Below are 13004 nucleotides of genomic sequence, written 5' to 3'. Positions count from 1 at the left end.
GGAAAAGGGGTCCTTAGTTCACTGTTGGTGGAACTGCAGACTGGTACAACCATTATGGAAAACAGTATGGAATTTTCTCAGAAAAATAAAAATCGACCTGCCTTTTGACCCAGCAATTCCACTGCTAGAATTATATCCTAAGAATCCTAAAACATCAATTTCAAAGAACCTATGCACCACAATGTTCATAGCAGCACAATTTACAATAGCCAAGAGCTGGAAGCAACCTAGGTGCCCATCAGTAAATGAATGGATCAAAAAATTGTGGTACATATACACAATGGAATTCTATGCAGCAGAGAGAAAGAAGGAGCTACTACCCTTTGCAACAACATGGATGGAACTGGAAAGCATTATGCTGAGTGAAACAGGCCAGGTGTTGAAAGACAAATACCATATGATCTCACCTTTAACAGGAAGCTAAACAACAAAACAAACAAGCAAGCAGAAAAAAAAAACAAAGACAATGAAATAGAGAACAAGGGGACAGTGACCAGAGGGGAGAGGGAAGGGAATTTAAGGGGAAAAAGGGGGAGGGATTTGGAGGAACAAATAGGAAGGACACAGGCACGAGAACTAAGGGGGGTGGAAATGAGAGGGAGGTGGGGAGCACGGGGCGGGGGAGGCCGGGATGGGAGAAATAGACAAAAAACTGTACTTGAAAAATAACTAAATAAAATTTAAAAAAGAAAAGAAAGCAGGGACTCGTAGCGGGCGGAGTTGCTCCGATGCTGGTGCTTGGCTTCCGGAGGGAGTGAGGGCTGGACCCTGGGGCGGCCCCTGCGAGGCAGCTCCTGCCTGGGCAGGGGCGGGAGGGGTTCCGAGGCCGACACCTGGAAACGCTCCAGTCCCGGACCTGGCCCTGCTCTGAGAGGTGGGAGGAGGACCAGAGCAGGTGGGGAATCGAAAACCCCAGGTGGCCTGAGCCAGGGAAGTGGGTCACTGAGTGATGGACCGTCATCTCTCGGTGGACAGTTAATGCGGCCATTAAAGCAGTGGTTACAAAAAGGTCTCAGCAAGGCAGGAAGCTCGCCAGGACATAATGCTGAATGAAAAGCCCATGACACAGTTTTACATGCGGATGGCAGCGACTGTGAAGTGAAAATGCACAGATGAGGGAAGAAAGCCGCAGGGGCAACGGCTGCACTCGGTGCCAGGGCTGCCAGCATGACGCAGATGGCAGGGACAAAGAGAGAGGCCACCAGGCTGACAGGGTCAGGAGGCAAAAGCAGGGAGAGAGAAAGGGGGGCCCTCGGGCACAGCGGCGGGCTGTGGGGGCTTCTGGGTGGGACACAGAGGGAAGAGGAACTCTTGGGGGTGCTCATGAGCATTCTGAGGCCTCTTGGCCTCGTGCACATGCTCTGGCACTTCCTGATGCGACCATCAGGTGAGGACACACTTGGGTGATAGACAGCCCAGAGTGTCTGCCGTGAAGGACGCACGTCTGAGCAGACCCACCAGCGGGAATAGGCCAACAGGCTATGTGTCACTTCCACTCGTCACTTCCATACCACCAGGAGCCCCCGTCAAACTTTGCTGAGCAAGGCCGGGTCTTTGTGTCCTGTGTGATCGATGGGGCAATTATTCGATCAATAAGCACAAGCTGATTTAAGTGTGCCCTGTTAATTATTTAAGTCATCCATTATTGAAAAGGTCACCGCCCATTAGCTGTTTAAGTGGTCATTCGCTAGCATGGTTGCATCTCCCGTGAGAACACAGCCATGGTGAACTGAGCACCTACTATGTGCCAGGCATTTCATCCTCAGGACAAGCCCAGGGTGAAAGGGGTGCGTTCTTCCTGAGGACTGGAAGGAAGGTTAAGGGGGTGAAGTAACTTGCCTGAAGTTACGAGCTGGTAAATGGCAGGGATGGGACTTGAACCTGGCTTGGGTTGCTTTCAAAGCTCATGGACTTGGCAGTGACCACTGTGACATAGGTTTTTGCACCTCAGTCTTGCAGCCTGGGCACGGTGTTATGACGTCCTGGGGTCATGTGCCGGTGGCTGCAGTTGAGCAGGCCCCCTGCACCCCCAGAGCGTCAGAACCCCTGCGCCCAGCCCTAATTGGAGCACCTGCACTCAGCCCGGTTCCTGCAGGGGCTGACTCCTGCCAGCAGCACAGACGGGCCCTGCTCCAAGGTGCACAGGCCCCGCCCCCTTCTTCCGGCTCGGCTCTGCGGCCAGGGCCCCCCAGCTCAGGTTTCTCCCCTCCCGCCCGTCAGACTGGGACCAGGCAGACATGAGAGTCACAGCAGAGGAGGTCGGCCTGGAACACGCTCCCCCAGCCCTACAAGAGCAGTCCCCCAAGACCCACCTCCCTCCCTGGCTTCCTCCCCTCCTCCCGAGGCTCACCGAGCAGGCTGCCCGCACTGTGCTGCCTCAGATGCCTTCCGGGACTCAGCACGTGTGCAGGATGGAACCCAAGAGGCTCACGTTCCAAATTCATGCTGAAAAACCTTCCCCCCTGCCCCTCACAGACCGATTTGCTTTCTTTAACCAAACTTCGAAAACTTGGAAAGCCACTCGATTTCCCCTTTTGCCTTGGCAGCTGGGGAGCTCCCAACGCCAGTTAACACTCTGTGACAGTGACTCTCACACCAGGCTCTAGGTGCAATCCACTTGCAAGCTATGCTTCCAGGCTCCATTTCCTCCCCTCGTTTTGACTCCCCTGTCCGGGCACATGTTACGATGGGCAACTTCGCATCTTTCTTCACAAATAATCAGGTAACTGACGAGTCGAACACAGTGGTGATAATCATCTAGTATTTTCCCAGCTCTGTGGGCAGCCGGGGACCCGATTGCAACCACTCACCAGGCAGACGAACTCTGGAAGGTCACCAGCGGTGGGCTGTGGGTGTCTCCCTGCAGCGTGTGCACAGCCTGGGGGGCTTGTGGCAGGGAGCCTGGGGGAGGCTGGGGCTGCGGGGCCGGCTGTGCTGGCCGGGGCCCCCGGGCAGGGTTCCCCCACCGCCGGGGGTCCGGCTTCATCCAGCGTCCATGGATGCCCCACCGCGCCAGGTAAACCTTGCAAATGTCGTAGTTCATGGCCGAGTAATACAAAAGATCCAGGACCAGCAGCATCAGCACGAAAAACCCATAGATCCACACTCCCAACAGGGCGGTGTAGTTGCTGGGGAAACACAAAGCAACAGAGAGGCTGAGAGGGACGACAGCGGTCAGTCGGCTGGGCGATCGGAGAACACAGCGCTTTTCCGGGTCCCAGGGGGCAGGGCCCTGAGGACTCCTGGCCCCCTTTCCTCACACCCACCCTCCCCATCGTCTCCCCGAACTGCCCCGTCTGCCTCCTCCCGGACCCTGGAATCCGCTGCCCTGGACCCTGTCAGCTCCCCCACACTCCAAGTCCTTGGGCGGGGGACTTGGTGGGGACGGGAGGGGCAGACACTGGTAAACCTGTGACCAGACCATGAAAACTTGGAAAGCCACCCATTTTGCCCTTTTGGAGGGGACTCTCAGTCGGGCGTTCGGGGCTCCCAGGCTGTGGCAGACTCTCCCTTCACCCTCAGGTCCCCCCAACATGGGTGCTACTCACAGACCTGCCATGGACAGACCTGTCCCTTGTGGGTGCCCCCTGCTGGCCCACCCCCGGGGCCCTTGTTAAGCTGTTTCTGGCCCCGGGATGCCAGCTCCGCCCCATCTTGCTGGGCCCAGGCCAATGGGGGACTGCTGTCGTCTCAAGACAAATTGACCCAAGTTCCAGAGCCGTAAGCCCCTGCCCCTCAGCACCTACACAGTGCCTACCTCCCACCCCCACAGGCTGCGGAACTCGGCCAGGGCACCCAACTCAGGCCCGGCTTCTTCCCAGCCTGCTCCCAGCCTCCCTCCTTCTCAGAAGCCCAGGAAACAGGGCATCAGCTTGGCCGCCCCTTGCACGCCCCGCGCAGCCGTCACTGGTCCTGGCTGTTCCACCTGCCCCCTGCCCTCCCTCTACCCCCGCCCCTCTCGGTCCCCTTCACCAGGCTGTGTGCAGCAGGGGGGTCTCAGGGCCCCCACATCATTGTTGCCCTTCATTTACCCAGCATTTCCCACCGAGGGCTTGGGCCCTCCAGAAGCTGCGAGTGCCCACAGCCCCTTTGTGCAGCCTGGACCCCCGCCCCAGCTGCGCCTTCACCAAGGAGCCGGCCCTGCTGGCTCTGACGCCAGGCCTTCCGTTCCGCACCTGCTTCCTCCCTGGCCGGACTCCAACCACCGCCTCTTGGAGACCAGACGTGCTGTTCCTCCAACAGGGTGGACCAGGCCCCTGCTCCAGCCTGGGCGACCCTGAAGCCCAGCCCCACCGCCGGGACCACCTGGTGTATATCTTCCTGCCCAGGCCAGGTCCAGGTGTGCCCCCTGCCCCCTATGCCCAGGGAGGGCCCTTTTCCCGGCTTGCCGCTGCAGCTGGGGCTGCTTTGCTCTGAGCAGTGCTCACCAGGGACTCCGGCTGTTTAAAGAGACCAGTGTACCAATCACTCAAACGCCGCTGCTGCCATCTGCCCATGTGGGTGTGCCCCGGCGGGTGGCAGACCCGTGGCCTGCCCCTGAGAAGCGGAGCCTCGCTGCCCCACAACCCACAGGGCAGGACCCACCCCAGCTCTCACCAGACAAGGCCTCTCCTTGTCCTAGGTCCCCATAGCAGGTCCCTCTAGAACCTGCCTGGAGCCGGGGAGCTGGGCTTGGGTTCTGGTTCCTCATTGGCCCGGCTTTGCTGTGTGGCCTGGGAGAATTGCTGCATCTCTCTGGGCCTGGGGAGCAATGAGGTGGAGCCCTTCTGGTCTCAGTTCCCAGACTCTGCACCTGTTTTCCAGCTCAGTTCACGCCAGCCCAGCCTTGGCCTCAGCAAGGAGATGGGGCTACTCCCCTCCGACCACCTCCCAGGGCTGGACGGGCCAGGATGCTCACTGTGCTCACCTGTGCCCTCTGCCTGGAATGCCCTCCTCCCCACCCCACCCCACCCCTAGTGGCCCCTCCAGGGAGAGACCTCTGCAGGTCGGAGCCCTCGACAGAGCGGAGCAGGCACTACAGGAGATCGGGGCTGCATCTCTGCCTGAGCCATGAGTAACCAGAAAGTTTCTATCACAGCCACCTGCCTGCAGTCCCACCACCAGCCACCACCTCCATGAGGCCGGCAGGAGTCTTGGGGGCTCGTTCAGGCTAAGGTGTGAGTGACTGCCAGTCTTGTGCAAAGGCAGCCACACTTACTGGGAGACGCCTGAATGTGCCAGGACTCCCCTGGCAGCTGGTGTGGCATGCTGCGGCAGGAGTCCTGGGGTGGACATCCCCAAGGACAGAGGAGGACATCCCTGGAGCCCCCACAGGGGTGTGTAAGCACTGTGCTTCCTCAGGGATTCCCGAGGCAGCAGCCGAGGGGGCTGAGGCAGGGTACAGGGAGGGGCCAGCAGGGGCAGTTGTTTTCGGACACTGCCCTGCAGGGAGGGAGTCCAGGACGGGGTCAGCTGGGGGTGGCGGCTGGACCGTGGCTGGGCCTGGAGCCTCCCGGACTGGGAAATGGCACGTCACGGAAGCAGCCGGGCAGGCATTGCTCTAAACGCTTCCACCTCTCAGCCCCTCCAACACCTGTGTCCAGAGGGAGGGTTATTGGTATCATCCCCACCCCCTGTTTACAGACAGAGCAGGAGGCTCAGAGGAAGAAAAGGTGTGTCTGAGGTCTCACGGCCATTCAGTGGCAGAGCCGGGACTGAACCCGCAGTCTCACCCCGAGACACACATCCAACCATGGCCACATCCCCCCTGGACAGGTGCCCCCCAGGTTCTGAGAGCAGACCAGCCAACTCCAGCGCTTTGTCTACGCTACTCCTCCGCCTGGAACTCGATCCTGACCTGCTGTGCCCCCAGCTGGCCCTGCCCCCATGTCTCAGAACAGCTGTCACCTTCTCCAGGAAGCCACCCCTGGGCTCCTAAAGCCACTGGGTCTCCCAGAACACAGGATGCTGCCTTCACTGTTCCGTGGGACTGTTGGCACCTTGGGATCACAGCTGCCTGGGGCCGGGACCGGGTCGTCTTATCTCTGTGTGCCCAGATGTCAGCACAGGGCCACCTTTGACGCTATGTAAGCCAATGCACACTGAGGGCTGACGGCAATCTGGTGACCATGGTGGCCTGGACACTAACTTCGTCACTAGGCTGCATCTTCCCTGCACACGCTCACTAAGAGTTAACAGTCTGACAGCGATCACAACACTCAGTGCCCGGGGTCACCGACTGAGAAGCCCATCGGTCTCCCCAGTTCACAGAAGAGGAAATGAATCTCAGAGGGACAGAGCCCCTGCTAAAGGCGCACAGCCAGAAAGTGGCCATGCTTGGTTGGCATCCGGGTCCACTTGACTTCAGACTGTGCTGAAACTTGGAGAAATCCCAAGGTCAAGTCCAGGACAAACACCCAGGGAGCCGGCTCACACCTGTGTGGGTACCCACTTGTCCCAGCTCGCCTGCCACCGGGACCTGAGGATGGGCTCCAGTCCCCCCCCCCGCCCCCCGCACCATCTCATCATGTCCCTGTCATCACAGACAGGCCTTGGTGACACAGATCTTAGAGAAGGGGATCTGGAACGCCCCCTGCAGGAGGTGCCCCCTTCCCTGACTCCCACTTCCCTGGAGGCGGCAGCCAGCTGGGGAGTCAGGCCACGGGCACCATCACCAACGGCTCTCTTGCCTTCCACGGCCAGCCCTGTTCATGGCTGGCTGGCTGGGAGCATCTTGTTTTTGTTTTTTTTAATTTAATTAAAAAATATGATCTGGAAATTAATTCTGTGCAGATGCAGAGGTCTTTTATGGGTGTGTGTGTGTGTGTTTAAAGGGCAGAAGCTAAAATAGAGGCCGTTTTATGGGGCAAGATGTGAAGCCAGCCAAACTTCAAGCTCTTCATTCTATTTTGGGACATTTGCTGATTTGCATTCTTTGGATGTTTCCAGAGCAATGAACGAGACCTTCTCTGACCGAGGAACCTCACTGAACACCTTCCGGAGATGGGAGCAAGCAGGTCAGCAGAGAAGCAGCTGCGCCTGGTGGGAGCCGGGGCAGACGGAAGAGGGGAGCCCTGTCAGCACCCAGCAGGGTGTCCGGCCTCACCCAAAACACCCCAGCACCCAGGCCACTGTGAGGCAGCCTGTGGGCTGTGGCGGCCGGCTAACCGGTGCTGAACTCTGGACTGGGTCAGGGCTGTCTGAATGCCAGTGCCAACTCGGCAACACGCACTCACTGTGGTCTCGGGAAGCCATCTGCAACCCGGATGACAGGGCTCGCTAGGTGTGTGTGCGGCGCCAAGGCTTAGAGAGATGCCACGGGGCCTGGAGGAGAAAGGGCCCGGAGGGGCTGCTCCTGTGACTAAAGCATCTGGGTGCTCACCGCTCCCAGCCCAGAGAGGCAAGGCAACTTGCCCAAGGTCACACAGCAGAACGAAGTTGTCCAGTGCCTGAGACACATGGGCTTGGGGCCAATGAAGTAGCATCCACAATACTCGCTGGCCCTCCCTACAGGCCTGCCCCCGGGATCCAGCCTGGGTGTCTCCCTGGCTGGAAACAGATTTGGCCCAGTGATGTGCTTTGGCCAAATCAAACAAACAAACAAATAAACAACAAAAAACCACACAAAAATAAACACAGGTTGACACTGTTGCTCCCGAATGGGAGTTGCTCTGTGGCTTTGCTGACACTCTTCCCCTCTGCTGTGGGGGCTGCTCCATCAGCCTGGGGCACAGAATGCTCATGCCAGAGCCACAAGGGACCTCAGAGAGACCTGGGGTGGGAGCCAAAAATAAGCCTTTGTGCCTCAAGCCCCAGGGTCGTCCCTGGGGCTACTCGTTCTCATGGCATAACTGAGCCCGGGTCTCGAACCCCACTCTGCCGTGCGGACACTGTGTGACCACGGGCAAGTCCTCACCCTCTCTGAGCCTCGGCCCTGGTGCAGCGTAGCCAGCGAGGCCTCCTCTATGGAGACACCTCCACGCAGGTGAACGGGTTGGTGGGTGGCCCCTCCCACCACCCCAAGTGCTCCTAAGTGCTCACTTGTCTCCCGTCCCCGTGTGTGGGAGACCCTCCCCTGTCTACAAGGCCGCCAGTGTGAGGAGGTCTTACACCTAATGGGCCTTGATGGGGTTGAGCAACCAACAAGACCACCGAGGCTTCCGACCTCATACCAGGGCTGGACTCAGAGCCCGGAGCATGCTGGGGGGTGGTGCCCGGCCCACGGGACCAGCCCAGAGCACCGGGGGCCCTGCACCCGGCCCTCTGTGTGACTGGCACACTTCTGAGCACTGGGGAAGGACAGCTTCAGGGAAGAGGTTTCAGGTGCAGAGTGAAGCCCTGGTCCACCTGCCCCTCCAAGGCCTCTGAGCATGCTCTGTAGTGCTGGGAGCCCTCTCCCACGTGCCTGCCCCAGAGTCCACCTGTCTGGCGAAGGAGCACCCCGGCCTTGCACAAAACTGCTCTCCTTGTCACCAGGGCCAGTGAGACCTGTCCTCCGAGAGCGGACTGCTGACCCCTCACACCCCACCCCGTGCCCATCCACCCTGTGCCCAGGGCAGACGCTCTGGCCCAGTACCCGCATTGGAGAGTGAGCGGCACCTCTGTCCTGAACACCAGGGGTCCCTCGCCTGGCACTGGGCTGGGCATGGCTGTGTCCCTTGCTCAGCCTGCTCTTCCTTCCGCCAGGCAGCCAGAGCCAAAACAAAGCATCCTTTTCCTCCCGGAAAACACAGATAAATGTCGTCAGCAGCGCTCTCCAGTGCCCTGTCAGTGGTCCCGCCTCCTGGCTGATTGACTGGCAGGGCGGCAGGGTGGCAGGGTGGGTAGGTGCCAGGTAGTCCTTGCCCCTGATGGACCTTGTGCATCTTCATGAAGCCAGACCTGGGTCACGGCTGCCCTGGTCGGTGCAGACCGAGGCCGGTGGACGCTGCCCTGTCTGGGATGTGGGACCAGCTGGCCTCTTGGCTGAGGTTTGGTGCATCAGACACATCCTGGCAGTGGCAGAGCCAGTGGCCAGGACAAGGACCTGGGTGTCCCCCAGGTCAAGGGACTGGAGCAACAACAGGTGAGCGCACCTGCCTGAGCCTGGCCCTTCCTTCTCCCTCCTGGAGTAGCTGTGAGGATTAACGACTCACCCAGGGGATGACCAATCCAGTGCCCCCAAGGGCGGGGCAGTCCCCGAGAGGGACTCCACCTGGCTCCCCTCACACACCAGGGCCCTCCAGGACCTCCTGGCCTCGCAGGCCCTGTCCCTCCGGGTCCACAGACCCACCCTGAACAGAGCTCTGGGACTCAGCTCTCTCCTCCCCACGGCACAGCTCCAGTCGCCCCTCTGCCACACCCTCCCCCACGCCTTGCTGCCCTCAGGAGAAAGTCTGAGCGCCCACCCTGCTCCCTCCCGACCCCACTGCCTGTCCGGTCCCCACTATTCTCCTCACACGTGACACTAGGGCCCAGGGTTGGGACTCTGCCTGGAAAGTCTCATTCCTCTGGACCCTGTGGCTCCCACCGTCTGAAACACTTGCAAACACACAGGACTGGGCCCAGGCCTCGCTCCAAGGGCGCAAGGAGCTGTGTGACTGGACCAGTGGGGTGAGGAGTGGGGCTCACCGCACGACCAGGCAGCTGCTGGGCCACCCTGGGCCCGTCCGGGATGTGGAAAGGGAGGTGGTGGGTGGGGCACTCAGTGAAACAAGGAACAAGACATCCCCCCAGAGTGGTGGCTCTCCCCCGGGGGCTGATCCTGCACCCACACTTCATCGTCCGAGACTCGGCTGCCTGGCACAGCCAGGGTGCTGGGTGGGGCCAGCAGTGCAGCCCCCCAGGGAAGGGCGGGCCCAGGTGCCCACACGGCTTCCGCCCGCATCCCCGCCTGCGGCCCCTCCGGCTCCAACCTGGGCCCCATGGCTCCGCCATGGACCGGTAGCCCTAACCAGGCAGGTTACTTGGCTTCTCCCAGACTCTGCTTCCTCCAGTCTGTGGGCGAAGGATGGGGACTCAGAGGGGAGAGCTGAGCACAGAGCCCGTGCACCGCGCTGCACGCTCCGTAACACTGTGCCGCACACTGCGTAACACCGGCCGCACGCTCTGTAACGCCGTCTGAACTTCCAGCATAAGAGCTGAGCTAAGCTTCTGATCTTCAGTGTTTCCGGTCCCCGGAGGGAAGGCCTCTGTTTGGGGCTCCCGCTCTTCGCCAGCATGGCCAGGGCCCACTGTGAGATCCGTGTGACATCCTGTGTGAGGGCTCGAATTACAGAAAGCTGCCGGCCGCCAAACCAGGGTCCCAGACACCGCTCACCAGAGCCTTGGAGAAGTCTGGCCATGCTCCTGTCTTCTGTCTGGCGTTTGGCTGGCAACCACAACAGGACATGTTGGGGTCCTCACCCCAGTCCTGGCACTACTCTCCCCCCTCAGGGCATTGGTCGTTGCTCTTATAATCGGCTTGGGCGAGATTCTGGGCCTGGTTCCCACCCTTGTCACGGGCAGGCCTTGCTGACAGACTCCACATACAGGATTGTTCTAAGGCCTGAGCAGATGGGAAGACATTCACCCTGCATCTGAGGAAGGAAGGCTGGGGAGCCAGCTGTGGCCGGAGGAGGGGAGACGGGGAGAGAGTCAAACTTCCTGCCTGACCAAAGGGAACAGAGAGGCGACTTCCCCAAGCGAGCTGGGCGTCGTGGGAGAGCGCCAGAGCCCCAACCTCAGACAGGCCAGGACTCGGAATCCCTTCGACAGTCACTCAACAGACACTCCTTCCAAGTGGGTTTTTCTTCCCCACAAAAAGAATACGTTTGCCCTAAGAATCAGCCTCAGAGTTATTAGCGAAATATCTGAAGCATCCCCATTCAAGTGAGGAGGAGGATAAGAATGCCCGACAATTTCACAGCCTGTTTTAGAGGTGCTTGCCAACAGGATTAGACAAGAAAAAGAAGTGAGGCACAAACTTGGAAAGCAGGAAATAGTGATCATTGTTTGCAAATGGCAAAGTAAACCTAAGAGAAGCAACTGAAGAAGTATTACAGAGATGAGAAATATTAGTAAGCTGGCTGCGTGTAAAATTCATGTGTAGAAACCACTGGGTAAGATCCTCTGAACAGCAGTTGCTTAGAAGATCTAGTGGAAGAAAAGACCCTATTTATAGTAGCATAAAAATACATAGAAATAAATGTGAAAGATATGTATGATATCTATATAAAGGAAACTCCAAATTACTATGAAAGACAATTTGAACAAACGGGAAGACAGAGCATGTTCTGGGAGAGGAATATTCAGCATCATGAAAAGTCAAATCTCCTGGAGTTAATGTATGAGTTCAACACAATCTCGGGAAAAATACCAATTGGGTTTTTGGAGGGGTGGGCAGGGGCACCACACAAGCTAATTCCCGAGTCCTTATAATGAAAGAGCCGTGGAGAACAGACCGAGACGACTTTAAAGCACAGTAAAGGTACAGCGTGGTATTGACCACAGCCCGGTGCTCGCATGTGGGTAGAAAATCCACTTCACACCCAGTGTTCCCTACCTAATACTTTAATACTCAAAGTGAGTACATTACAGAATATGAGTTTGCATTTCTCGCCAGTGGGAAAAAGACAGACAACTCAGTGGCTGGTGTTGGGACAGTAGACTATCCACCTGGAAAAATTAAAACAATTTTGATTCCTACCTCAAAGCTGATATCCAAATACATTTCTGACAAAGATTTGAAGGCAACAAATCAAAACATAAAAGAAGTAAAAAAAAGGGGGGGGTATTTTTAATGATGTCAGAGTAAAGAAAGTCTTTCTTAGTATGATACAAAAGCCAGAAGACATTTTTAAAAATTAGACACAACTGACTATATAACAATTACAAATAAAGCATGAGCCCTGGCTGGTGTGGCTCAGTGGACTGCGTGATGGCCCGAGAGCCAAAGGGCCACCAGTTCAATTCCTAGTCACAGCACATCCCTGGGTGGAGGGCCAGGTCCCCAGTAGGGGGCATTCGGGAGACACCACACATTGATGTTTGTCTCCCTCTCTTCCCCCCTCCCTCCCCCTCTCTCTAAAAATGAATACATAAAATCTTTTTTAAAAATTGAGCATGGGGAAAAAAATCACAAATTCAGACACATTGTGAAAATCTTTGTAATGCATATTCCCTTCACATGTAAAGAGTTCCTATAAATAAGTAAGAAAATGGACAAAGATACAACAGAGGCCGTATACGGCTAGCTCAGAGGAAGAGAAACACAAACGGCTCTCCGACGCATGACCGGATGCTCAGTGCCGCTCAGAATGAGAGAAGCGCAGGCTGCTTCCGCCTGAGCACACGCCCACTGTTTTCCTGCTCCGAACCCGCCCCTCTGACCACCCCTCAGGGCCCCCTCCATCGGCCCCGTCTCAGGTTCTCCAATCACCCCAGGGAAGGAGGCTGTGTCCGAGTAACCTCTGGGTCAACGGTACCAACAAGAAACTGTCGAACGAATAAGGAACCAATGAAGGAACTTGGGTCCCCTGGGTTTTAGGCCCAAGCACTTTTTGCCTAAAAGCCTTCCACACACATGACCTCATTTAATTTGGCAGCAGTCCTGAGAGGTAGGCGTCACACGCCCATTTCTCAGATGGAAAGGCCGAAGCTCTGAGGATAGAACCAGCCAGAAAACCTGGTCCTTTGAACTCCCCCAGGTTCCTCGCAGCCACCCCCCATCCTGGCTGCTGTTCCCCAACAGCTGCCCCGGGGCATGGGGTGCACAGCCAACGCCCAGCCTTGAGGGGGGCCCACTCGGGGGCGGGGCACTTACTTGTGCGCGTAGCCCTCAGAGCTGGCCGTGAGGTTCGCCTGCATCACCGCCTGGAACTCCGTCTCGTTGCAGCAGTACTTGAAGACTGTGTTGTTATGGTGACAGCACAGGATGAAGGTTTTGTTGTCCGAGAGCCGGGGGCAGTGGAAGCCGAAGTGATAGTGGCCTTTGTGGTCGGTGTAGGGCTCACAGACCCGGAAATGCGCGGACAGGACTGGAAAACAGAGGCCCGGGGCTCAGCAGG

At 57.8% G+C, this 13004-nt stretch overlaps 1 protein-coding gene across 2 annotated transcripts in view; it reads right to left on the bottom strand.

The window, feature by feature from the left end:
- Window positions 1-13004, bottom strand: part of SHISAL1 (shisa like 1) — a 60589-nt gene that overhangs the window by 18983 nt on the left and 28602 nt on the right. For both annotated transcript variants that reach the window (XM_053661409.1, XM_037160822.2), the window contains exons 3-4: window positions 12761-12974; window positions 2811-3128 (exon numbers count right to left, since the gene is read on the bottom strand). In XM_053661409.1, the coding sequence (XP_053517384.1) occupies window positions 2811-3128; window positions 12761-12974 (532 nt within the window). The remainder of the gene's footprint in view (window positions 1-2810; window positions 3129-12760; window positions 12975-13004) is intronic.

This window comes from Artibeus jamaicensis, unplaced genomic scaffold (genome assembly GCF_021234435.1).
Source record: "Artibeus jamaicensis isolate MK-2021 breed Jamaican fruit bat unplaced genomic scaffold, CSHL_Jam_final contig_233, whole genome shotgun sequence".
NCBI lineage: Eukaryota > Metazoa > Chordata > Mammalia > Chiroptera > Phyllostomidae > Artibeus > Artibeus jamaicensis.
Note: the sequence above shows the minus strand (reverse complement) of the source record. Positions and strands in the feature narration are given on the sequence as shown.